The 25,644-nt window shown below is 38.5% G+C and overlaps 1 protein-coding gene across 2 annotated transcripts in view; it reads left to right on the top strand.

Moving 5' to 3' along the window:
- ASAP2 (ArfGAP with SH3 domain, ankyrin repeat and PH domain 2) overlaps positions 1-25,513 on the top strand; it is a 166,377-nt gene extending 140,864 nt beyond the window's left edge. Inside the window, exons 22-28 of one of the 2 annotated variants that reach the window (XM_077812547.1) lie at positions 3,169-3,424; positions 6,901-7,062; positions 8,485-8,653; positions 9,403-9,470; positions 11,147-11,253; positions 19,355-19,477; positions 22,892-25,513. In XM_077812547.1, the coding sequence (XP_077668673.1) occupies positions 3,169-3,424; positions 6,901-7,062; positions 8,485-8,653; positions 9,403-9,470; positions 11,147-11,253; positions 19,355-19,477; positions 22,892-22,966 (960 nt within the window). In that variant the 3' untranslated portion in view covers positions 22,967-25,513. The remainder of the gene's footprint in view (positions 1-3,168; positions 3,425-6,900; positions 7,063-8,484; positions 8,654-9,402; positions 9,471-11,146; positions 11,254-19,354; positions 19,478-22,891) is intronic. The other variant, XM_077812548.1, reaches the window with a different exon arrangement.
- The last annotated feature ends 131 nt before the right edge of the window (positions 25,514-25,644 follow it).

The raw sequence follows: 25,644 nt of genomic DNA, 5'->3' as shown, positions 1-25,644 counted from the left end.
CATCATGTCTAGTACAACATTTGATCACATAGGTACAAATATCTGCAAATCAAGAATCTTTTGTGGCCTTTAGCAAGTTCATTAGCATGATGATAAACTTTTAGTTAAATTTAAGACTTGATATACACAGCTGTCTTGTATTGTGACAAATAAATTATAGCAGCCTGAAATCAACTTCTGTTTTCAGGCAGAATTCTTATGAATTGAAATGAGGTTTTTTAAATAAAAGTTCTGATAGGCAGGGCTTGAAAGATCCACTCAGAGAGAGTACTTAGTTTTCTTGAAGAAGTATCATTAGCTATTATATAAGCTTTCTTTTTAAAAAGGTAATTTTCTGGCTCGTACGATTGGAAAGACAACTTTCCACATGTGGAAAGTCTGTAAACCAGTGCAATACTTTCACTGATTCTGCAGCAGACCAATTAATTGCTTCTACTTAGTCTCCTCATAGCTCTCCCTGAGAGGTAGCAGAATGGAAAGTGTTTACAAACTCTTGTAAATATCACTGTGTCTATGCAGAATCTTGCTCAATTTTACTCTGAAGATGCTGGGTAAAAATGAATAGCAACTGAGGTAAATACTGGACCTGTTCGCTGGTAAGGAGGCCTTGAAAACAAAGGTTAGATGAAGGGTAGTTTCTCCTCTCGCACCCTCACAGCGGGAGACAAAATGTCCCTTTGCTTTTTCTGTAGCCCTTAGGGGCTGGGGAGCATTAAACTTACTGGATAATTACTACATGGGCCTGTGGTGATATTTGGGCCTACAAATTTACTCTAATTATGAGTTCAACTGTGAAAAGCGAGTATAAGTTATAAAAGATCACAGTAACCTATAACAACATATGTTGGTGGGAAAAGGTACATATGGGAGACCAAGAGACTGAATTAGTCCAAATTAAAAAGCCAAGATCAAGATCAAGTACTGTGTTATGATCATATTTGGTAAACAAGAAAAGTGTGGAATCAGAAATGAAACTGATGTGTCAGGAATGAGGCCTAATTGATGGACAAAATAATTAAGAGGATTGGGCTATTCCACATATAACTCCCTTTTGGGGTCCTTAAGGAAAGATACTTTAGGAAAAAATTGGCTACTGGAGCAAGCTTCACCATCATGGCTGCCTCCCCTACCATCTCCTTGGATCCCAGACCTGCTTCATCTCAATCCTGAAAGCTGTCCTGACCAGAGAGGGAGGCAGATAACATCACTATATCCACCAGCTCCGTCTGAATCCCAACCACCACCTGGGTTATGAGACTTTGTCTCTTTTATCCACCCAGCCACCCCACCAATGTGTCCTTTTCCTGTCCTACCTTATTTCTTCTCTTTCCTATCTCTCTCCATTTTCTTTCTGTCTAATAAGTGTCTGACTTTGCTGGCCAAGACTGAATACTTTGCAACACTGCTGTAAGCCTGTGACTAGAAAGAGGCAACTAAAAGCAATGTCCCAAACAGCCAGAAGTTGGTAGAAGTTTGCCAGGTCTTGGAGTTTCTGATAAAACTGTGGGCTCTGCCTGTATCTTTCTAGTAGTGAGGCTGCAAATGAAAGTCAACCCCAGAGAGACATTTTCTATCTTTGCTGTTCTTTTCTCTCCCTTCTTATGGGTATTCGTTTTGTTTGGTCTTCTAGGAAACAGGATCAGACTTTAACAACAGTGGCAACAGCTCCAGTCCATCTCTACTAACTTCTTCTCTTTTCCCCAAAAGGACAGTTAAGACCATCTTTAATGCTATCCTAATGAGGGTTTTTTCCCTTCTAAATACTCTTACCAGCTAAAGGGAAAGGGAACAAGGGATTTTGTTAAAATGAAAGCCTTATTTAATATGTTATGTTTCAAAATGTTTTACTGTTTTTTCTTTTCCTTCTGTATCTTTAATGAAAGGTTAAAAGGATTTTAATGGTGTGTTTAACATGGTACTAAGTAGGCTGAGGTTTCTATATACCAAACCGTGGATTGTGTTTAAAACTGTTCAGTGTTGGATAGTAACTGGATTATGGTAACACCGTTAGCCCATATATTTTATCTAAATTAATACAACAGGCCTGATATAAAAGATAGGGCAGAGGGAGAGCACACTGGTAGGAATCCCAGCACTCTCCCATATCCCAGCAGCTTATAGAGTTAGGAGATAGCTTTTCATCTAGGTGTTGCCCCTGGTCGGTGAGGCCCCTCATCTAACATAACAGTCTCTGGCAAGTAGCTATTAGGTGTTGGGTAAAATTTCTAAACCACATGTGAGAGTTGATGGATCTGGGCAAGAGAGAGATTGATGAAATACGTTAGAAAAGACAAGAAGGTATTGAGGGAAGGGGAGAGAGGAAGGAAGAAGGATTTTGGTGGGAGAAGTGGGGAGAAGGAAGGAAAGAGGTTAGAGAGAACAATGTAGGGAAAGAAAGAGAGATGACAAGGGGCTGCAGGGTGAAAGAATGAAAAAAGGGAAAGAAACGTTAGACATGGCACGGTCAGGACATTGGACTGGAACTTAGGAGACTTTTGTTTTTTTACTGGCTCTACAATAACCTGCTGTATGATCTTGGGTAGTCTTTTCTTCCCTCAATGTGTGGGTTTCTCTCCCTATCCTTTCTTTGTCTTGTCTGTTTAGATTGTAAGTGCTTTGGGACAGGAACTGTCTTTTATTATGTATTTGTGCAGTGCTTAGCACAGTGGGGCCCAACTTTCATTTGGGACCTCTCAGTGCTGCAATAGTACAACTCATAGGTGGTGGCGGTGGTGGTGATTATGATGATAATGAATAGACACTAGGGAAAATATAGTGAAAGATGCACCACGATCTATTATAGAAATGAGGGGAAAAAGTTATTGAAGCCAAGAAAGGAAAGAAGGCGCAAGAGAGAAGTAGTAAGCTACATCTAAAAATATAATAAAACAGCAAATTGATTGAGACCATTTGTTACAATTAAATACATATCCAATAAATGGTGTACAACCATTTTTTTTTCTTTTAAAGTATATGAGGGAAATGTGGCTTTAAGGGGAGGTGTGGTCAGGAGTGGTAGTGGGAGCAACATAGGTATGATACATTTGAAGAGTTAGTAGGCATAGTCCTCTGGCTAGCGAGTGTTGTGTATATATTTCAAGCCTTGCTGAATTTCTTAACCTAACTAATGTAATATCCATGTGTATTTTTGTTTTGGTTTGGTTTTAGCAACCCAGTCCGAATCGGAGAGAGGACAGGCCTGTCAGTTTCTATCAGCTGGGATCAAACCAACTTCAGCCTAATGTAGCATCTTTGGCAAGAGATGCAGCAAATATTGCTAAGGATAAACAAAGAAGTTTTATGCCTAGTATATTACAGAATGAAACCTATGGAGCAATACTTAGTGGCAGTCCACCTCCCATTCAACCTGCAGTACCTGTTACTACAAGTGCACCTCCCCTACCTCCAAGGAATATTGGCAAAGGTACTAACGCTGGAAAATATAGTGTTTTAGAAGAAATGGGATCATAACCTTTTTTTTCTTACATTTTGAAGATTTGTTTTACAGTTACTTTGCACAGGTAGGTATTGGAACTATTTACTGATGATTTTTTTTTTTAACTTGAAGTGAATCTGCACAACATATTCTGAATTTGATTTACATTGTATGGGCTAGTGAAGGAAAATATATTCTGAATTCTACTTCAGGTATACAATTTGTGTAAAAATAATAGATGTATAAATAAAATCAATAAAGCTCAAGCTCGTTATAAGAAATGAGTAACAGCCCAGATGATCGACTTCATCAATTGCTTCTTGCTAGAGCTCCAACTTTTAAAACTTTTATTTCCTAAAGATGTCTCAGTCTGATTTGTACTGAACTTCCATAACCATCTAGCTGTTGTGGAAATGCTTCTCTTTAAAAGGGGCCAAAGAGAGTATGAAGAAAGATAGGCAACGATAACATTACAGACACTCTTCTTAAATCTGTGCTAGAAAGTGTGGAAATAAAGAGTGAAATATAAGATACATACACAATTTGGAGAACTAGGAGTTTTATGGGATTGGTAACTGACCAAAACATAACTCCCATTACTCATTATCAGGGATCCTAGAAATCAGTTTGCCATGGGAAAACACAGAATTTGTGTTTTTACATTTTGTGAAAAAATAAAAACATATATTAACTATTAATTAAATTTTACTGATAGTACTAGTGTCACTTATTCAGTGTGCACAACCTCCCCTTTTTGTGGTTGATTTTTGAATGTGCTTTAAATTTACATACCTAAACATACTCCAATCAACTGCTTCCGGCATATAGAGTTTACACAGTAGCATATGGAGAGGTTCATGTTTTAATGCATCTCAAATTTCACTTCAGCCTCCAGATGTGAGTAATTAAAGTTATGAAAAGATGCCGAAAACTTTAAAAATCACCTCTAAAGACTGTGTCACTTAGTTTCGCAAGGACAAATTTCACATTGATGGTAATGTGCTATTCTGTACTGTATGCAGCAAGGCTATAGATTACATTTGGAGGCAAACAGTTGAAGAACACATGGAAAACGCTAAACATAAACTGACTGAAAAGAAACAAAAACATGAGACTGAGACAGCAGGGCCATCAATAATAGTAAAGAAACAATGCAATGTGACTGGATCATTCCAGCATTCTTGTGCATTAAAAAACACACACAATTTTCTGAAAATCTAGAATATAGACATAGAAGTATTTAGAATATGTAAGCAATACAAATTGCAATTCTATTTATTTATTTTAGTGTAATAATTGATGGCACTGGAGGCTTTGAACTTGCTTAAAAGTTGTAAATATATCAATAAAACATTGTGTTTAATGGATACCTATATATATTGTGGCTAGGGAAATTGAAGTTCAGCATTTCATTTTAATTGTGGAAAAAGGTGGATTTTTATGGGTTTTTTTATTGGAGAAATGTTTTTTTTTAAATCACGGAAAACTAGGATCTCTGCTAATTATCCTCTGTTCAAAGGCCTATATGAAATCAGTAGGTCTCACTTCTGTTCATAAGGGCCAAATGCTCACATAACAAAATGCTCACTTCCATTACAATCAAGACTCTTACCTCTAGATATAATCCTTCCAGTCCAAGCAGGTGGAAAAGCATGGAGAAACTTGCACAGCCAGTCCTTATACTGTGATAGTTTCCTGGATAAGGATTTCAGTCTCTAATGCCTTCAGCAGTCTGGCATCTTTTCTGCATGCCAAAAGTATTTAAAACTATAGTAATGCAAGAAAGTATTATTCATATACATACAGTCTTTTATACTAAAATATCTCAGACTTTGTGTATGCATGACTTTCTTACCTGCCCTGTAACATAGTCCACGCACCTTGTGTAGAGTGAATACTCGTCTTCAGGTATGACTTTTTATTGACTACTGAATGAACAATAAGACAGCATAAAGTACAGCATTGCACAACTGACCAGATATGTGAATGGTTTTTTCATCCTCCTTGGAAGCATCACATCATGGCTGAAGTTAGGATATAGGACTTGATGCACCATTTCTGTTTTCTGGATGGCAAATCACAAGTCTACAATATGATGAGCTAGCTCACGTGATATGGGTGCAAGCATAAAAAGTGCATAAAGTATTATTTTTGGGTGGAAATTAAGTGAGAATACAAAATGGTTAGCGTGATTTCATATGTTTTTTTTTAAAAAGGCTGTGAAGACATTTTGGGAAGGCGGAACCCAGCTGAGGATATTATTCTACTCCTTGACTGAATAACTAAAATGGTGGTTTTGCCCTTTGACTAAATTTTACCCCTGAGCAAATGTACTATTTCACCCATTGCCCTCTCATTAAATGGCAGACTTCCAAAACACACATTTATCGTTGTTCTCCCACCCGCCCCTTACAACTTGGCACCCATACAGTGCAGCTCATGCCAGGAAAATATGCCTCCTGGCTTAAAAAGATTTATTTGTTGGTATATTTTACTCTAGCAGTTTGTTTCATTAGCCTCTTTCATTTTCCCAATTGAACATTATGATGACATCACTGATCTTACTCCTGTTAGCTGCCTTTATTATTATTATCCTCTTAATTTTAGAACGCTCTTTAAATCTTCTGATCCCTTTGTATCTTCTCTCCATGCAAATTAATGCTTATTTCTATTTCACATTAACTGTGTGTTTCATCCGATGAAGTGAGCTGTAGCTCACGAAAGCTTATGCTCTAATAAATTTGTTAGTCGCTAAGGTGCCACAAGTACGCCTTTTCTTTTTGTGTTTTTCATCTTTCCTTAATATGGTGATCATGCTCTCTGCGTAGGCATATAATTATATGGTACTAGCAAAATGTTTGCTGTAAAGGATTGCTTACAGTGTGCTCTGGTGAAACAGGGAGACTGCATTTTAGCCTTATAATGGAGTAAATTAGGAACCACTTATAAATACAAAAGCAATGCCATGTAAGTGCTACAGCTGTTGGTCTAAGTTTGGATGAAGCCCTGAAATGCAGTTTTGTGGAAGTTCCAGGTCAGAACTGACATTACCTGTTGAGTCAGCATGTTCACAGACCCTTACATGTTCGTTATGTCCCTTTCTTGTAGTGTCTGGAGGTAGCAGTCAGGGGTTAGTGATTTTTCATAGGACTCACCTTTTAATTTCTTGTTGCGAAGTTTTTGCCTTTGCCAAGGCTTAACCAGCCTCAAATTCATAAGCTGTGAAATGGATTATAAACCTGACACATTTTGAAATGTTGACCTGAGACAAGCACTTATGGAGCTGATATGTTAAGAATACATGATTTATTCTCTTGTACTCTTACAAGATGATGGTGGTTTCTTTCAATTTATACAGTATACAGGCACACCATTTAAAATATAACACAGGTGTGACTGTTAGCACTTTTTCCACACATATAGTCAGCAAATAATTTTTATACAGTATTTTCCTGTTTTTTTAGTTCAGCCTTCAGTTCTTGGGAGTGGTGTTCAGACAACTTCTTCATTTAATACAATGTGGAAAACAAATTCATTAGGAGTGGAAAATATAAGCAGACAGAGATCTTCATCAGATCCACCAGCTATTCATCCCCCTGTGCCGCCATTGCGTGTAACATCTACAAGTATGTTTTCACTTTCCCCTGTTTTTCTCTTCTGCTACATCTAATCATGGTTGGTCTTATTTTTCCATTTTCACAACTCATGTTTCCTCTTTTGACAATTGTAGTTTTGGCCTGTTGTCCCCCCTCAAGCGATTCGTATGAATAGTCTCCTCCAATAGATCAGTGGGGATTGGTTGCTGTAGTGTGGTTTACCAGGGAATTCCTTCTATTATCGGTGTCTAAGAGATTTCTCAATTTTTTTATGTAGGGTTTTAATTTTATTTCTCTTTAATATTAATGAGTTGTATAACAGAAGTGTTACACAAAGGCAGTACCTATAGTGTGTTACCTGCATGATGTTCTTAATTTTTGCTAGCTTTAGGAATACAAATGACAACTGGAAAACTTAGGTCTGAGGGTGTAATACTCTGCCATGCTGTGATTGAACTGACCTGAAGAGAAAAATGCAGTGTTGTAGATGTGTCAGCCCCTGTATATTAGAGAGACAGGGTGGATAAGGTAATATCTTTTATTGGATCAGCTTCTGTTGGTGAGAGAGACAAACTTTCAAGCTTAGCCAGAGCTGAAGAAGAGCTTGTCTCTCTCACCAACAGAAGCTGGTCCAAAGATATTACCTCACCCATCTTGTCTCTCTGACGAGGAAGATTTGTAATTACCTACCTAATTCTAAACATTTCTTCTAAAGTCATGTTATGATTAATGTCCAGTCAAGGAGAAATTCCTCTTTATAGAACTTCTCACAAAATATTACTCAACAAAATTCCATAAAACATTAACTCTAAAGCTCTGATTCAGCAAAGCATTTAAGCATATGTTTAAATCCATCACTAGCTAGCAAAGCACATTTAAGACTCAGTGACTTCAGTGAGGCTTAAGCACATCCTTTGCATGTGCTTAATTGGTTAGCTGAATTGGGGCCTAAGTGGGGCTTGACAAAGAAAAATCCAGAACTAAAACATTTATTGGGATCACCAAAGACCAAAAGTTTTGAGAAAAGACTGGGGCACTGACAATGTTTGCCTTCTGTTCGCTTTAAACCAGCGTTTTTCAAACTTTTTGAAGTTAGGTCCTCCCCACCCCCCTTGAGTTACAATTTTTGGCTGTGTGTGTGTCCCACCCCCCCCCCCCATCCCAGACATAAAAATACATGTGCAAGGGTGGATGGCCCACTGAGGTGAGTCGGGGATGGAGGTGGTGCTCCCTCCCTCATCATGTGCGCTCCCTCTCCCCCCGATGTTTTCATTTTCATTTTGGTGCAGAGGGAGGATTTTTACCATTAGTAAACTATACTTATAATTAGTAAAGCATTTTTCTTCCCCTTGAAAACAAATCATGTAACATAGAAATTGGTGAATGAGATTCTAAGAATAACACATTCAGTAAAAGTTTAATTCCATTGCATTCTCTTTGCCTTTTTTGTAGATATCCTCTTTCCAGCACCGCCACCTCCAGTTGCAAAGACAGCCAGTATTATAGAAGCTTTAAACCAGCAGTCAAAACAACCACCAGCTGTTCCGCAATCTAAGCCTATACCACCTCCTCTGCCTCCACAACCTCCTAGCAGAATCTCTCAAAAGAAGCCTGCTACTGGGTAATAGATGCTGTTTTTCATATTGAATTCATAAAACACTTCAGCCTATTTAACGATCTTAGATTTTAAAGGAATTGCACTTGTATGTACCATGAAAGCTATAAAACAGGCAGACCCATTTTTTGCCAATGACAGCAGGCACTTAATGCCATTCACTGTCTTATAGGATACATAAAATGAGAAGAAATATTTATGGAGCAGATAGCAAGAATGTCAGCATCAAGACTGAAACAATGTAGGAATTCTAATTACCAAGACTTAGTCAACTCATATGACAGACTTGATATTTACATAATGTTTAGTCTTGGTGGCAGTTGGAAGCAACAAGGTTCCAGTTGGTTCTAATTCTGATATAATAATAATAAAAAAATATAGCTCCCCTAATGTTATCTCTTGCAATTTGTTGCCCAAGAACTTTAAAAGTAACATTAGAGGAAACCTCAGAACTTATGAAAGGACAATAACCTCATTTACAAAAATTACAGCAAAATATGTATTGCTCTTTTGCACTACGTTTATTTATCAAATGGGATCGGAATGGGTTAGTCGCTTATTTGCAAATAAGTAGGTAAAGTAGCTTTCACAACAATATACGTAGTTGCATTTCTACCAACACATTAAAGCCCTGGTAAGAGTTATACGTTACCTACCCTTTGAAAATAGTTTACATTTATTGTATTAGATATCTGCACACTTGAAAGTTCTGGTTTATTTTCTAAATAGATGAATCTTAATATTCTTCTGAACAGGATTGATAAATCTTCTGGTATAACTAACAAAGGGCAGCCTAGAGGACCAGGATCTCTGCAACAGTCTGGTAATTATAGTATAAAGAGGCCTCATGATTTAAAAGCTACATTTATTTTTGAATTATTTGTAAACCTACTGTTAAAACTTCTAAGATCACTGTAACTGAAATAGGTTAGAGTTGGGAGAAAGTGTTTTTTTTTAGTTCGGTGCTGCTGTTCGTATTTGACAACACTAGCTGGGGGGGACACTCGGAAAGTAAAATCAGCTGAAGTTATGATGTCAACGTGCATAGGCTAAAGCATGTTAACCCCTGTGTAGATGCTCTCACATAAGAGTAAAGTAGCCTTAATTTGCAGTAACTTAATCCTCCTCCAAGGAAGAGGAGTTTTACTGTTTCCCTTTTAAAGTCATTTAGCCTCTGATCCTGGGAGCTGCCGTGCATGAACAGATCTCTGGGTCCTATTGATGTAAGTCAGGCTCTACTGGGGTGGGTCCCTCCATGGTACCTTGCAGAATCAAGGCTTTTGTCAATTTCCCCAGTTGTATGTTAATAATATGCCCCAAAGTTTGCATGATTTTCTTTGTGTGGTAATCATGGAATTTCTCACTTCTCAATTTCCCTTTCTATCATTTTTATACATCTATACGCCCATGCATTGGTTTTCACTGTGACTACTCTGTACTTGTCCTTGACCTCTCTGCAGAGCTAAGGAAAGTTCTCTGATGGCCTTCTACTCTCTATTCATGTGTCTCACAGGAGGCCATAGGAGTTCTTCTCTTGGCCCTGTGTTGAGGTCTGGAGTCTGGTCCCTGGTCACATAAAGGGATGCAGCATCTGGTTAAAGCTTGCAACCAGTGAAGTGAACACTTTTTAATGTGTTGGCTTTTTTTTCCGGTGTAGAAGAGTTATAACAAGATGACAATCTGAAATGAGTGATGTACTTGAAAACTGTTATCTTGTTGTGTCCGTCCCCCCTGTGTGTTGCCACTGCCACCCCACCCACCCATGCACCCTCCCTTAGTCTTCTCTTCTCCAGATTTGTTTAGTCTGGAGAAGAGAAGACTGAAGGGGGACATGATAACTGTTTTCAAGTACATAAAGGTTGTTACAAGGAGGGTGAAAAATTGTTCTTGTTAACCTCTGAGGATAGGACAAGAAGCAATGGGCTTCAATTGCAGCAAGGGAGGTTTAGGTTGGACATTAGGAAAAACTTCCTAACTTCCAGCGTAGTTTAAACACTGGAACAAATTGCCTCAGAAGGCTGTGAAATCTGTGTCATTGGATGTTTTTAAGAATGGGTGAGACAAACACCTGTCAGGAATGGTTTAGTTGTCACGTAGTCCTGTCTTGAGTGCAGGGGACTGGATTAGCTGACCTATTGAGGTCCCTTCCAGTCCTATAACTCAATGTAAGGAAATGGAGAAGCATCTAGCTCAGCCCGATTATCTCTCTCCCCTGTCTTAGGGTTTTCTCTAGTTTCCGTCATGGGAGTATTGAAGCTCTTAAACAACTGTCTTCAACACCAGGGAGCTGTTTGTGGTTGGGAAGAGTAGAAAGACAATCAGTTTAGGAATTTAGGGAGAACCATCAGGAGTAGAAAACCTGAAGGAAAAAGTATAATTCGCATACTGCAGTAACAAGAATGAACTGGTTTTAAGTGTATAGCTATCATCAGATATTCATAACTTACTTTTTTAAAACATATCCCCACTTTAAATTGTTTTACTTACTTTTAACAAAAGGAGAATCCTCCTCTGTATCTGAGGCTTCTGTAACACAAACTGGGCCTACAGCAAGCACATCAGCACAGATTCAACCACCAGCACCAATGCCAAGGAAGTCACAAATGGTAAGTAGGAAAAAGATCTAGGTGAGTCTTCTAAAAAAATAATTTAAAAAATTGCATTTGACAGTGTGGTGATAGTTTGGTGTAACAGTACTTTCTCGCACCCTCCCAAGTATTTTGTCAAAAAACAAGGTGTAAAACTGAACCATGAATAAGACTAGGCCATTGTATTTTATTAAACACTCATACATTTCGTAATAGAGACTTTTAAAATACCCTGCATTTCCTGAAATTGTACAGGAATGAGTGCATAACCACAGACACAGAAGTAGAAATTATTTGCCAGTATCTGACACATGATGCGTGCAAAATCTATAAAGCACAGTGAACTGATAACTTAAACGTTGGTGAGCCTGATAATTGAACAGCAGTATCACTGTTATCACATACATCATTAAGTTCTTAATCCTCAATAAAGTAGATAGTGAAGTAAGCAACATCAAAAAATGGGTGCTGCATTTATTTTTACATTGGCAAGCAGATTAATAACATCTGACATAGGTCAGTCAAATGGTACCATTTTGCAGCCCTGGAACATTTGATTTTAACATATGTATTAGTGTTGATTTATTTTATTCATATATTAGGATGGGTATGAAAAGGGTGGTACTTCCCTCTGCAGATCAGCTGAGCTACTGTCATAATTGTATATCTATTGATCCTTACTTACAAAGTGTTACATCACCTTATTTAACCCACACATTGCTCAGTTACAGTATATCTCTTCAAAGGTAAGTAAATTACTATACAGAAGATCCCCACTCTTGAGTCCTTATTCATGTGTGTGACTGGGTCTGGAATTCTCCATTGTTGAAGTTTTGATCTATTAATCTATTTCATCAGTATGTGCTGTATAATTGTCACCAACAGTTTCCACTGTCGGTATATTCTCTAAATAGACAGACTGCATTGCTAGAGATATTATCATCAGCAAAGATTTTCTTTCTTCATTCTTTCTGTTTCTCAGGTTTCACTAATACTAATGCTGTAGTAAGGTGCAGGGTATAAGAATAGAAAAAGTTGAAGGTTTCTTTTTTGCTGAGTAAGAAAACCATGAAGAAGCCATAATGATTTGGTGGTTTTGCTTCATCAGTATCCTCATTTGAATAATTTGGAATCATTTAGTAAAAGATGTCTTGTTATACCTTCCATTATATCAGCAACACCTACTACCCTGACTGTACCTTTCAGAAAGCAATACTTCTAGCTGAGCTAAAAAATATAGGGGCTCCAAGGGGGAAGTAAATGGAAACATTTACATTTAGATCTGTGTCTCATTTAATTCTGTTGAAACTTAGGCCATGTCTACACTAGCACTTATATCAACAAAAGTTGTGTCCCTTGGGGAAAAACACACCTTGACTGACATAAGTTTTGCTGGCATAAGCGTTCATGTGCACAGCGCCGTCAGTGGGAGATGCTTTCCCACTAACATAGTTACCACCATTCATTGAGCTGTTTTTATTTTGTCAGTAGAGCTCTCTCCCATGGCATAATGCGGCTACACAAGTGCTCTTACAGCGGCACTGTATCTATACAGCTGTGCTGCTGTAAGCTTGTAAGTGTAGACATGGCCTTAGCTGTGGAGACAGCATGGTCCATTGGATAGGACACTGGGCTGGAAGTCAGGAGACCTGGGCTGTTCCTAATTTTGGCTACTGTCCTGCTGTGTGACCTTGGCAAGCTGCATCCTCTCTCTGTGCCTGTCTTTCCCCTGCCACCCTTTGTCAGTCTTGTCTGTTTAGATTGTGAGCTCTCCAGGCAAGGGATGTTTCTCACCCTGTGCATGTGTGTGCAGAGCACACCTGACAAAAGGGAACCCTGCTCTCTGGTAGGGCCCCTAGGCCCTCCTGTAATACAAACAACTAACAGCAATAATAAGTTAAAAATATATGTAATCTATTTTAATCAGACTTAGAGAGGAGTTTTAGGGTGGGATCTATATCTTTCTGTCTCTGGCAAGCATGCAGGCCTGCTGCAATAATAGAGACCTCTGGTATTTTTCACATACCGCAATTTGTAATGTCCCTCTTCTCTTTCCATCCCTTCTGTCTGACAAATTAGCAATACCTAGCTGTGAGATAGTGTTGCCCATCATTGGGTCTCAAAGCACTTTACAAAGAAGGTCAGTATCATTAGCCCCACTTTGCAGATGGGGAAGCTGAGGTACAGAGAAGTGAAGTGACTTGCCCAAGGTCACCCAACAGGCCAGTAGCAGAGCCAGGAATAGAATGTGTGAGTCTCTGGACACACAGCCTATTGCTCTGTTCACTAGGCCACACTGTCTCTCTGAATATATAATATTGGATATTTTGGACTTTTCTGGGTAATTTGAGATGGAATACTGTCCTGATTGGTTTCATTCTCCTAATCTTTGCTCTGTTGAGCTGCTGGACCATAACATGCCCGTGAGGTGTACGTATGGTTCAGGTGTGAAACCACTGGTGCCATTAATTCAACATTCTTTTGTCATGTTCAAACAGCTGATTACCCTGGGCTTTCCATGTAAAATAAGGTTGTTGTAGTCTTCTATCTTGTTCCTTCCTTGTTATGTTATAAAACATAATTACTTTCAATATAAATTAATTTATTTAGCCAAGTAGGTACTAGGGAACAATCTGTTTTGCACCCAGGGTTTATTTTTAATTGTACATATCTGAATAAAATATCAGAATTTCCAGATAACTTCAGCAAAGTGAAGTTTGCATACCTGGAGAAGCTGGCAGGGTATTTCTCTGATGATCCAGGACAGAGTGGAAAGGGAAAACTGGGCAATAGAAAGGGAGCCCAGAGAAAGGAGTGATTTTGCTAACATGCTTTAGCTAAGTTGATTGAGCTAAAAGTACCTTAATTGAAGCATTAGCGAGATCAGTTTAGCTAAAGCACTTTTCCTAAATCGCTCCATCCACCTTTGCTCCCAAGCCTTCTCTGCTGTGTGTCCTCCCTGCCAAAAGATCATGGAGATCAGCCAGCAGGTAGGGCACATGCTTGGGGCACCTCTCCTGATTAGATAATCAAGCTTCTAGAGTACACGCAAATAGCCAAAGATTTCTATGTCCTATAACTTTCTGATTTTGGGTAGAAAGCTTTTTTTTTTTTAAACGTTTTTTTCTACATTTGTTTTATACACTTAAAAGTATACTTTAGGTATATTTACTTCAGGTATATGAACTTTTTCCTGAAGTTTCTTAGTTTGCCAGGAATGGGGATCTGTTATATTCTACTTACCTTCTAGAGAAAAGAAAATACCTGTAATTGCTGTTCTCTGAAGGTAGTAATTATACTGCAGGTAGTGCATATATGCACCCATTCATCCTCTTTACTGAGATGGAGGATAATTGTATTTATGACTACTTTGGCTGGGAAAGAACAAACAGAGTGATATGGCTAGATTCATTGTAGAAATGCTGCTCATTGAGTGAGGCGTGACTGTGAAATTTTACACCTGACAGAATTCTGCGCCCCTGGGATGCAGAATTCATACGGCCCACATATTTCTGTGCCCCCACACAGAAAAACGCAAAAGAAATCTGCGGGGGGAGACATGTGTCTCTTCCCTGGCAGTCCAGGCAGCATGTCTGTTCCAGTGTGCCTGGAGCAGCCTCAGAGATGCAAATCACTGTGGGTGGGGGAAGGGCGGGGGTGGGGGCGCAGGCATGTTTGCCTGAGGGGGAGATGTTCATTACCTTCAGGGGGCGGGGCTGGCCAACAAGTGAGAGAGATTCTGTCCCTCTTGCTTGATACTGCGGCTGGAGGGGCCTGGAGGAGGGTAGGTCTTTTTCTTATGCAGGGGGAACGCTCTGTCCCTGAGGGAGAAATGTAGCAGCCTGCCGGCCTGGTAAAATGTCTGTAACTACTTGAGAATTGAAAAAACACTTAATTAAATATTAGTATCACATTACTGAAAATTGTTTCTTTTTAAGTTAAAGAAAATAGCTTTTGTAAAACAAACAAACAAAAAACACCCCATTTTGTTAATGCTGCTGATTGATGGTTAATTGATCTCATTCTCTGAGGCAGAAATGAAGCAGCCTGTCTGCCAAGTAACATTGTTAATGATCCTATTGTTAGTTAACTGTTCCCATTCTCAGTCAATTCCCTGAGGAACATAAAAGCTGTAAAAGTTTTAAGGCCCCTACATTGCCAGAGTGATGTAAAGCCTTATAAATGACAGTAAGGAAATCAGCTATGTGCTTTCTCACTTTTTTTCTATACCAAAGTGGCACAAGGGGGTTAGATTTTTAGTTACCCATTTAAAAAAAAAAAAAACTTTGAGGGCAAATAGAACATTTACCAAGCAGTCAATAAAATGTCAGGACAATCAGAACCAAGCACTTCCCAAAATACCCAGTCAGGTCCAGGACAATGATTAGCAAAACTGTATGACTTTCATGTGTGCAATTTAAAATGACATTCTACTAAGGTTGTCGATTAATCGCAGTTAACTAATGCGATTAACTCAAAAAAAATTAATTGTGATTAATCGCTGTTTTAATTGCACTGTTAAACAATAGAATGCCAATTGAAATGTATTAATATTTTTGGATGTTTTTCTACCTTTTCAAATATATTGATTTCAGTTACAACACAGAATATAAAGTGTACACTTCTCACTTTATATTATTATTTTTATTACAAATATTTCCACTGTAAAAAATGATAAACAAAAGAAATAGTATTTTTCAGGTCACCTCATACAAGTACTGTAGTACAATCTCTTTATCGTGAAAGTGCAACTTACAAATGTAGATTTAAAAAAAAAATTTTTTTTACATAACTGAACTCAAAAACAAAACAATGCAAAACTTTAGAGCCTACAAGTCCACTGAGTCCTACTTCTTGTTTGTCTTAGCGATTGGCTGCACAAGTTTGTTTACATTTATGGAAGATAATGCTGCCCCCTTTTTATTTACAATGTCACCAGAAAGTGAGAAAACACATTTGCATGGGACTTTTGTAGCCGGCATTGCAAGGTATTTACGTGTCAGATCTGCTAAACATTCATGCTTTTTGAATACCGTTTTTTGTAAATAATTCTACATTGTAAGTTCAACTTTCATGATAAAGAGATTTCACTACACTACTTGTATTAGGTGAACTGAAAAATACTGTTTTTTTTTACAGTGCAAATATTGGTAATTGAAAACAATATATTTTAAAATGTAGAAAAAATCCAAAAATAAATGGTATTCTATTATTAACAGTGCAATTAATTGCATGATTAATCATGATTCAATTTTTTAATCGTTTGACAGCCCTACATTTCCCCTCCCCCCTTTTTGTTTTTTGGCTGTTTGGTGTTCTGTAATGTAATCATTTATAACTGGAAATGCTGGGTATTAATTACCAAGTATTTGTAACTTAACATACATGTGTTTAGGAAATGCTGAATAGTTATTGTGACTTTTTTTCTTTATTGTAGTTTAAATAACTTACCAAAGCAATTGAAACTGGTGTGTTTTATTGCATTATTTTGACAAATAAAATTTACAGAATTTTGCATAATTTTTAAATTTTTGGTGTAGAATCCCCCCAGGAGAATGAAATAGATCACAGGCGGGTACCCATTGGCTTTCACCCTGTCAGCTGGGAGTGCAGCAAAATACATGTCTCTGGAATGTAAGGAGAGCTTGGGAGAGGTAGGGGGGACTGCAGCCTGCTTGCTCCCTCCCTCTCCTCCTCATATTACTATCTCCCTGCTTCTTCCCCTCCCATCAAGCACTCAATCCCAGAGCTCTCCATTACCTGCTAGGAGCTCAGTTCCAAGTCAGGAAAGTGGTGCTTTGCCGATGAGGAAAAGCACTTTCCACAGAAAAACTCCACTGCAAAGCAGCACTGGTGCTCCCTTCCCAGCTCCCAAGCCCTGATAAACCATCCCATGAGCCACATCCCACAGTCCTCAGACCATTGTGATTATGGTTGTTTACAGTGTTGTTGTTGACAACTTCATTTTAAGTGACAGGTTTCAGAGTAACAGCCGTGTTAGTCTGTATCCGCAAAAAGAAAAGGAGTACTTGTGGCACCTTAGAGACTCCGATGAAGTGAGCTGTAGCTCACGAAAGCTTATGCTCAAATAAATTGGTTAGTCTCTAAGGTGCCACAAGTCCTCCTTTTCTTTTTTCATTTTAAGTGGTATCCTGTGTCAACCCCATATGCTTAACAATCTGTCCCAACTTGTATTTAGCTCAGACACTTTAGTTACCTTCCCCAGACCAGAATAAAAGCTCTGTGCAGATCAAAAGCTTGTTCCTTCCACCAGCAGAAGTCGAACCAGTAAAAGTTACTACCTCACCCACCTTGTCTCCCTCTGTGGTTATGGTGGCATGCAGGGGACTTCTCAGACATTTTGTGGGTCATGATCCAAAAAGAGTGAGACCTGGTCTAGTGGGATGAGCAAGGAAGTGACGTCAGGCTGTGTCCAGTCTTTTCTTTCTGGCAGTGCCAGAGTCACTGTAAAGGGCGGGACTTTAACCTTGGGTTTGATTGCCCCATGTGTCGCATGGCTAGAAAGGGTTAAACATCCTGCAAAATAAATAACCTGCAAAAGACAGGTGGGGAGATAATGTTTGTGTTTTTTGTGTATTTACATATGTATGAGTAGGGGAATGTAATCAACAGTCCCTGTCTATGCTGTATTCTGATAATTCCGAGATCAAAAGAACAGCCTAACCTTTAAATGAATTGTAAACACGGGATATCTCGGTATTCATCTCTCTTTGAAATGTACTGTGAATAGTGGAGGAACAAGCAAATGGCCTTATGGTAATTCGTATAGCTAAGTACTGGCGATGGACCTCCTTCAAAGTCATCCTAATTACCTTTTGTTCCGCGACGAAGTCCCGACTTGTCAAAGAGGACATGAAATTGTATAAAAGATCCTTGGGACCTGATTCTGTCATCTCAGATCTGCTTAAGCTTCATCAGGGCTAAGTTTGAGTCACAAGACTGAGGTCCCAGTTATGCTGGTACGCCCTGAATATGAAATTTGGACGTTGGACTATGACCAATGAACTGAATGCTAAAGGAACTCTTTGCAACTACAAAGCTCACCATCTCTGCTGTGAATCTGAACCTCAATGGATTGAACTCCTGTCTGTATATATATTGATCTTTTAACCATACTCTCTCTCTCTTGTTTTTTAATAAATTTTAGTTTAGTTAGTAAGAATTGGCTGTATGTGTACTTGGGTAAGATGTGAAACATTCATTAACCTGGGAGGTAATGTGTCTGATCCTTTGGGATTGGTAGAACCTTTTCTTTTATATGGTGAAATGAGATTTTCAGAAATCATCATATTTTACGTGGGTACCGGGAAGGAGGCCTGAGGCTGGATCACTTTAGGGGAACTGCGTTGTTTGAACTTCTGAGTAACCAGTAAGCTGTTTTATGCTGGCTTGATAAATCTAAGTATTGGAATATCCACCAGCTTTTAGGGGTTTGGCTGCCCCGTTCTTTGCAGTTCACCCTAATTGAGTGACCACAGCTGGCTCCCCACAAGGACCCCGGTCACACCCCAGAATACAAATGTCCTTGCCTCTTGGGAGGTTGAAGAGTTAGTTTTCATGTTTACACAATGCTTTGAAGATATAAAGGATTAATTAAGCTCTGCTGCTAAGTATCACTAATGTGTAGGAGTGTGCCACCTGATGGTGAGATTGCATAATGGCTCTGAACTGCATTGTGGAGTATTAACCCAGGAAAGAGTATATGTAATGCAAGGGGTTATCTGAGCTGCTTCTTGCAAAGGGTAACAATTAACGGTAACTTAGTTTTTCTCTCTGAATGAATATAGTTCCCAGTCGGTGTTGCTTATCTTTTAGAGAGACAAGATTGGTGAGGTAATATCTTCTATTGAACCAGCTTCTGTTGGTGAGAGAGACAAGCTTTTGAGCCAGACAGAGCTCTTCTTCAGGTCTAGGAGACCTGAAGAAGAACTCTGTGTGGCTCGAAAGCTGCGTATGTCACCAACAGAAGCTGGTCCAATAAAATATACTACCTCACACACTTTGTCTCTCTAATATCCTGGCACCAACATGGCTACAACTGCATTGCTTATCTTTTGCCATGTTTCATTTCTTGTACATATATATTTTTGTATTGCAGTCAAAAACTAAACCCAAGAGAGTAAAAGCCATTTACAACTGTGTAGCAGATAATCCAGATGAACTAACCTTTTCAGAGGGAGATATCATTGTGGTAGATGGGGAGGAAGATCAGGAGTGGTGGGTGAGTATTTTCACTTACGCATCTTGAATTCAAAGTATGCCCACACTTTCAAAGTACATTAGTGACAGAAAATGCAAGTATACCATAGAGCTGGTAGGAACTGAAATACCCGCAGCTCTGCCCAGACTGACTGATTGAGTGAAGAATCCCCTAGAGAAGTTGGCATATAGTTTTTCATCTTTTGACTGGCCAGCTGCTTGTTGCCTATCTTGTGAGGTCTGGTTTTACAGACTTCTCGCTTGGATGAATTACACTGCTCCCTCCCCACATGACCCGCACACACACACATACACCACTTCTTCTGTCATCCCCTCCCTCTGCCTCCAGATCTACCGATCTGATTGAGAGGAAAAGGTCTAGGGCTAAGACAACAGCTCCTAAAAAGTTCTCTGTATTTTTAAAGAATGGAAGAGGGTGTCTTTTTTCATAGCGATCTATTTGCATTTTTCGGACATGGATTGCCTATGCTTTAGCCAACATGGTGCATGGCCAATTTGATCCTACAGGGGTTTCTTGATCCTCCCTGTCACTTTGACCTAAGAGGACAGTGTTATGGAGTATTTTATAAGGTGCCATGAAAGGCTGTCTCTGAAAAGTACCATCAGTTGATGTAACATCTTTCATGTGTATAAAATCTGTACTTGATATACATGCATATGAAAGATTATATAACCTACCCACCTGTCCTTTTTAGAATAAATGTAACCTGGAGGACTCCCTCTGTCCTTTACAGGCATTCAAATATAGTTTTCTTTACCTGTATTATCTAATGGACTTTTCTGAATATCTCACTATTCTCCACTATCCCCTTTTTATTCTGGGGATGCTGTTTCCATACAGTCTTGAACTAGTTTTCTTCTCATAAAGAGTCACTATTAGTACACTAATCCTCTGGCTGGGCACATGACCTCTTCACAGGCTACAAGTAGTATGTCAGTGTAAATTACTGAAAGACCTATTTGTTCGTCTGTATCTCTCACTAAACACAAGTGCACTACATTACCTACAAGGCTCTGGAGGCTGTTCAAACACATCTCCAGTGTGGCATCATTCTCCCCTATAACCAGGTTTGTAATGCACTATTCTTTGTTAGGTCCTGTTAATCACAAAAGTATGTTTAACAATGATTATGAAAAACAATTCTTCCATTAGTTAGTGAGATGAAAGAACATGTGTAAACAAACGTATATGTACTTCTCATTTCTCCTCATGTCCGGTGGGGAACAACCTCTTTTCTTCCGGTGGCAAGTAAATGCATGCTAGGCCTGACTCTGGAGGATCCTGTATCTTTAAATAAATAAATAAATCTAGGGCAAATTCTACCCCAACTTAGTTTTTAGCCTCCCTCACAGACCAAAAACTCTGGATGACTCTGCTTCAGTTTGAGAATATGTGATGTGAGGGGGAGGTGCTGTTTAGGATCTGGCTAATCCTAGGGAGTGTTGGAGGTATTTGGAAATCTGCTCATTCATTATTTTCTAAAAGATGTGAAGGAGAGAGCAAGTGGTACTCTGCTATACCTTGTGCTTCGGATCCCAAGGGTATGTCTACACTACAATTAAAGAACCCTGGCTGGCCTTTGTCAGCTGACTTGGGTTTGCAGGACTCAGGTTAAGGGACTGTTTAATTGCAGCGTAGACATTTGGGTTCAGGTTGGAGCCATCTGCTACCCTTTCCTCAAAGGTCTGTACCGAAATTAAACAGCCCCTTAATGCTCTGGGTTGCTTTTATTCCTGAGTGACTAACATCAGTAAGGTTAGGAGAACTTGCGCTGTTCACTTCCACCACTGAGAGCTGCAGTTAAAATAACTCCATCCATTTTTGGATTTCCTCTCAAAACTAGTGCTTGTATGTCCTATCAGCTAGAAAACTATCTTAGCTATGTATCTTCCAGAATCTGCTGAGCTAAGTCAGTTTTTTTTTAAATAGGACAGTTACCCATGAAAGCATTCACCTTACTTCTATTTATATTGTTAGATGTCAAAATCTCCATAGCAAAACTGATAGTAATGCTCTGTACGCTCAAAAAGCCTCGTGTAAGATCAAAATGCAGTTTTTATGAATGCTCAATCCTTCCTTACACCTTTCTGATTGTCTGAGGAAGAGCTAGTCTACTGAATATATGGAGAGCAGAGGCCTCACATTCCCAAAAACACTTCCTGCAGCATTCAGTAGAAGGGTGCTAATTTTCAAGAACAGGCTATTTCTTTTCGATTCTTCACCTGTTTATTTCTCACAAGTTCTCCCAGTGAGGCACTTCAAGTGCATAGGAGAGTGAGAATGACTCTCTAGTCTGGTGATTAAGGCACTCGCTTAGTTGGTGGGAGACCCTCATTGAAGTCCTTGCTCCAATGACTATTTATACACAGTGGAACAGTTTAAACAGGACAGACTGAAAAACACTCACACCAGAATATCCTATAAACTAGACTTGTGGCTAGGGTCTCCAGTAATTTGGGAGACCCCTATTCAAATAACTGCCCCACATCATGCAGAGGGGTAACTGAACCTGGGTCTCCCACATTCTGGGTGGGTGCCCTAACTGCTAGGCTCAGGGTTATAATGGAGAGCAGGGGTCAGCAACCTTTGCACCTGGCACGTCAGAGTAAAGCCGCTGGCGGGCTGGGCCAGTTTGTTTATCTGGAGCGTCCGCAGGCACGGAGCCCCGCAGCTCCCACTGGCCACAGTTCTCTGTTCCCGGCCAATGAGAGCTGTGGGGAGCAGTGGCTAGCATGTCCCTCGGCCAAAGGTTGCTGACCCCTGATGGAGAGTGTTGTCCCCCTCCACTCAGTGTCTTGTGAATCTAGGCCTTTGCTCTTGTAAAAATGCCTGAAATCAAAATGAAATAATTTGAGTCAGGTTCAAACTAAACGTTGTGTTTGGACTCAGCCTGAAAGTTTTCTAACTTTCTGATTTGCTGAAAAATGTCATTTTCAGTTCAGCCTGAGATTTTTGATTTTTCAGAATTGCCAGCAATCAAAAAAATATTCATTATTCACCCATCTCTAAGTGTATGTTTGTATAGCGTCTAATACAGTGGTGACACCATCCAGATTTGGGAACCTTACACACTTACCTGAAAAACTGTGATTAAAATTTTCCTATCTCAGGGCAACAAACCCATTTGTACTATTTCTTTTCTTTCCTTTATTCAAAATAAAATGGAAGGCTCCAGAACTGAGGGATATAGTGGTTTGTCCTGATCTATATATAGGGTCCTCCAGAACACGGCAGTCATCAGCATTCACCTTCCACTAGAAAATAGGTTCTTCCTGCTAGTGTAAGTGCTTAAACTGGGGAAGAGAGGAACATGACTATTACTAGTGAGTAACTTTGATGTGAATGCTGCAATGTCCTTTTGAGACTTAACTTATTTTTATTAACTTGAGAAAACCTATTGCATGTCTTTTCCAGATTGGCCACATTGATGGGGAACCTAATCGTAAAGGAGCTTTCCCAGTATCATTTGTGCACTTTATTGTTGACTAAATTGCTACTGACCAGTGGAGAAATTTCTAATTTCCAGCTGTTGTAGAAATCTGTTTTGCTTTGTTCCAGCCAGAACATTTCCTGAGTCCTATGTACTTTAGCTGACCTATTATTTGCCACAGTTCTCACTTTGGAATTTAAACAGATTTTTTTTCTGTGTAACACTTCATCAATAATTAGTTTAAAAAATATCATTCCAATTATATTATCTTTTTCAAGGTGAAGTGAAAATCGTTAAAAAATCCAGGAGTCAAACTATGTGAATGTGCCCATTAAAATATTACAAATAACTTACAATAAATTAGTTGAAAATTCAGTTCTCTTCTTTCAACCTGGCATAGTTAAGGATTCTATGTCCCCAGAGTCAAGGAAATCCCGAACATTTAGAAAAAGGCAGCAAATTCTGCTAGCTCCCTCTGTTATTTTAAGTTTTAGAGCCCAATCCTACAAGCAGAGTACTTCTGAATTGCAAGTATTCAGCACTTTGCAATATCAAGTTCTAACCAAGGACATCAACACTTGCAGCAGAAGAAATCTTGACCTCTGAACTTGGGTGCCTTGACAGGTAAAGCTAAAAAGCTTTTCAGTTCACCACTGAAGGAGACTTCTTTCTTTCAAATTTATCTTAGATATTTGCTTAAAGCTGTCTGAAATTGGTTAGCTAATCTTCTGTGTTTGAGACTTTCTTTTATGCTACATGTATATGTCACTTGTTTTGAAATGTCATTTCTGTATGTTACATTAAATATGACTGAAAATGGATGTAACTACTGCTAGTTAATTAAACCTCCTAGCAATATTACCGAGTTACTAAATTAACTCAAGGATATGAAAACTGCACTTCCTGAAGTTTACTTAAAACTCTGTAAGGATGATGGATTGCAGAGCATTTCTTAAAACTGTTTCCTTATGGTGTTTAGACTTTTTGTATTCTTGAATTTTCTTGATCACAGTGACATGTTCATACACAAAGAATATCTGTAGTGGAACATTTAAATTACTGGATAAGGATAAATATCTGAAAACTCACAAGTATGCATCAGTTATGTCCTATTTCATACAAATTTTTTTAAAAAAGTGTGCCACTACCTTGCAAATAATTAAATATTAGTTTGCTAACTCACTCTGTATTTATATAATATACCCACACCTATGGTAGCTACACTGTTAAACTTGTTTACTATTTTGTGAACAAAAGACTAGACCATTCATAATTCCCAGTTAATTGATGGAATATTACAAAACATCAATAGAGATATAACGCCATTTTGATGTTTGTATATTGTGATATCGTACTGGTTCTTTTGTTTATGCTACAGGAAAAAACTGATAGCATAGGATTAGAAATCAATGTCTAGGTCACATTGGCTTTGATCACATGTTTTGTGACAATTGTATCTCTAGATTTATCAAGAGAACTTTGAATTTCTCACAAATGGTGTCTGTTGGCCTCAGTGTTGTAACAGGAATGAAAAAGGCCAATGCAATGTTTATACTGAGAAAAATTATGTGGCATTAATTCTGGAACAGTAAAGCTGTTGATCTCACCTTTCTTAGAATGGTACAATTGATAGACAACCTGTCATTTCTTCAAGAAGCTGTTGCTGCATTATAAATGGAACAAACTGGAATGTTTCAGGATACTTTGTTGCAAGTTTTGAAGCTAATTAGTCTGCATTTTCAAAGTTCCCAGTAAAATATATGTGATATTAGTAATAGTTTAGCACTACAGTTTTATTCACTTACTGATCTGTTCAGTTTGTTTTTTGAGACACTATTTTGTATGTTTCTATTCCTGGTAGAGTTTAGACAGTAAATGGGCATATTATTTTGCACAGTTCACTTCTATGTACAGTATTTTTAAACACAGAATCTTGTAGCATCTATAACAGCCTGCAATCAGTCTTGATTATCTGGCATCAATTACATCATATATAAACATTGATGCAAATTTAACTTCAGCTACACTAGAAAGTGTGCAAACTTTCAAAACTTAATCATGTTAATGGGTACATTTGATGGGAAACAAGTAATTTTTCAGATACAAGTTAATAGCACGGTGGTGCTGGTAACTAAGATCTTACTGTCCAATGAAGAAATTTGCCCCAGGTTTCAACAGTATGCTCTCTCAATATTTGCTCCTCTGGGAGAAGAAAATTGCAGAAGAGATTCTGAACAGACTGTAGATATATATTTATAATTAAAAAGTTACTTACTTTTAGCTCCAAGATTTTGGCATGTTTCATGCCATTTTTCATCAAAGCTGACTTCAAGAGATCATGATTCAAAAATCTGTTACTAGGCAGATTAGTAGGTTGCTGTTAATTGTTTTTAAAAGGAGCAGTTGACATTTAAAATGCAGCTTAGAATGGTATTTGAGATGTATAATATTCAATTCAGTTGTTTGATTTTGTTTGGTTGCAGAGCAACTGTATATATTGTATAACCTAAATCAACTCTTATTTTCAATGTCCTGGATGCAGTGATTTATAATTAGAGCATGATTAATAAATTTACTCTCGTTAACCAGTCAAATGACTGGAAAAATAAAACTACTTTTAAAATCAATGGACTGTTTTCCTTACTTGATTTTGTGCAATTTAAAGAATGTGTGTTTCAAAAATGTAAAAGATTGCAGCTCCAGAATTGTTTGCTCATTTGAGGTTTCTTTGTACAGT

This window comes from Eretmochelys imbricata, chromosome 3 (genome assembly GCF_965152235.1).
Source record: "Eretmochelys imbricata isolate rEreImb1 chromosome 3, rEreImb1.hap1, whole genome shotgun sequence".
NCBI classification, from domain to species: domain Eukaryota; kingdom Metazoa; phylum Chordata; order Testudines; family Cheloniidae; genus Eretmochelys; species Eretmochelys imbricata.
This window is presented reverse-complemented; position numbering and strand designations above follow the sequence as displayed.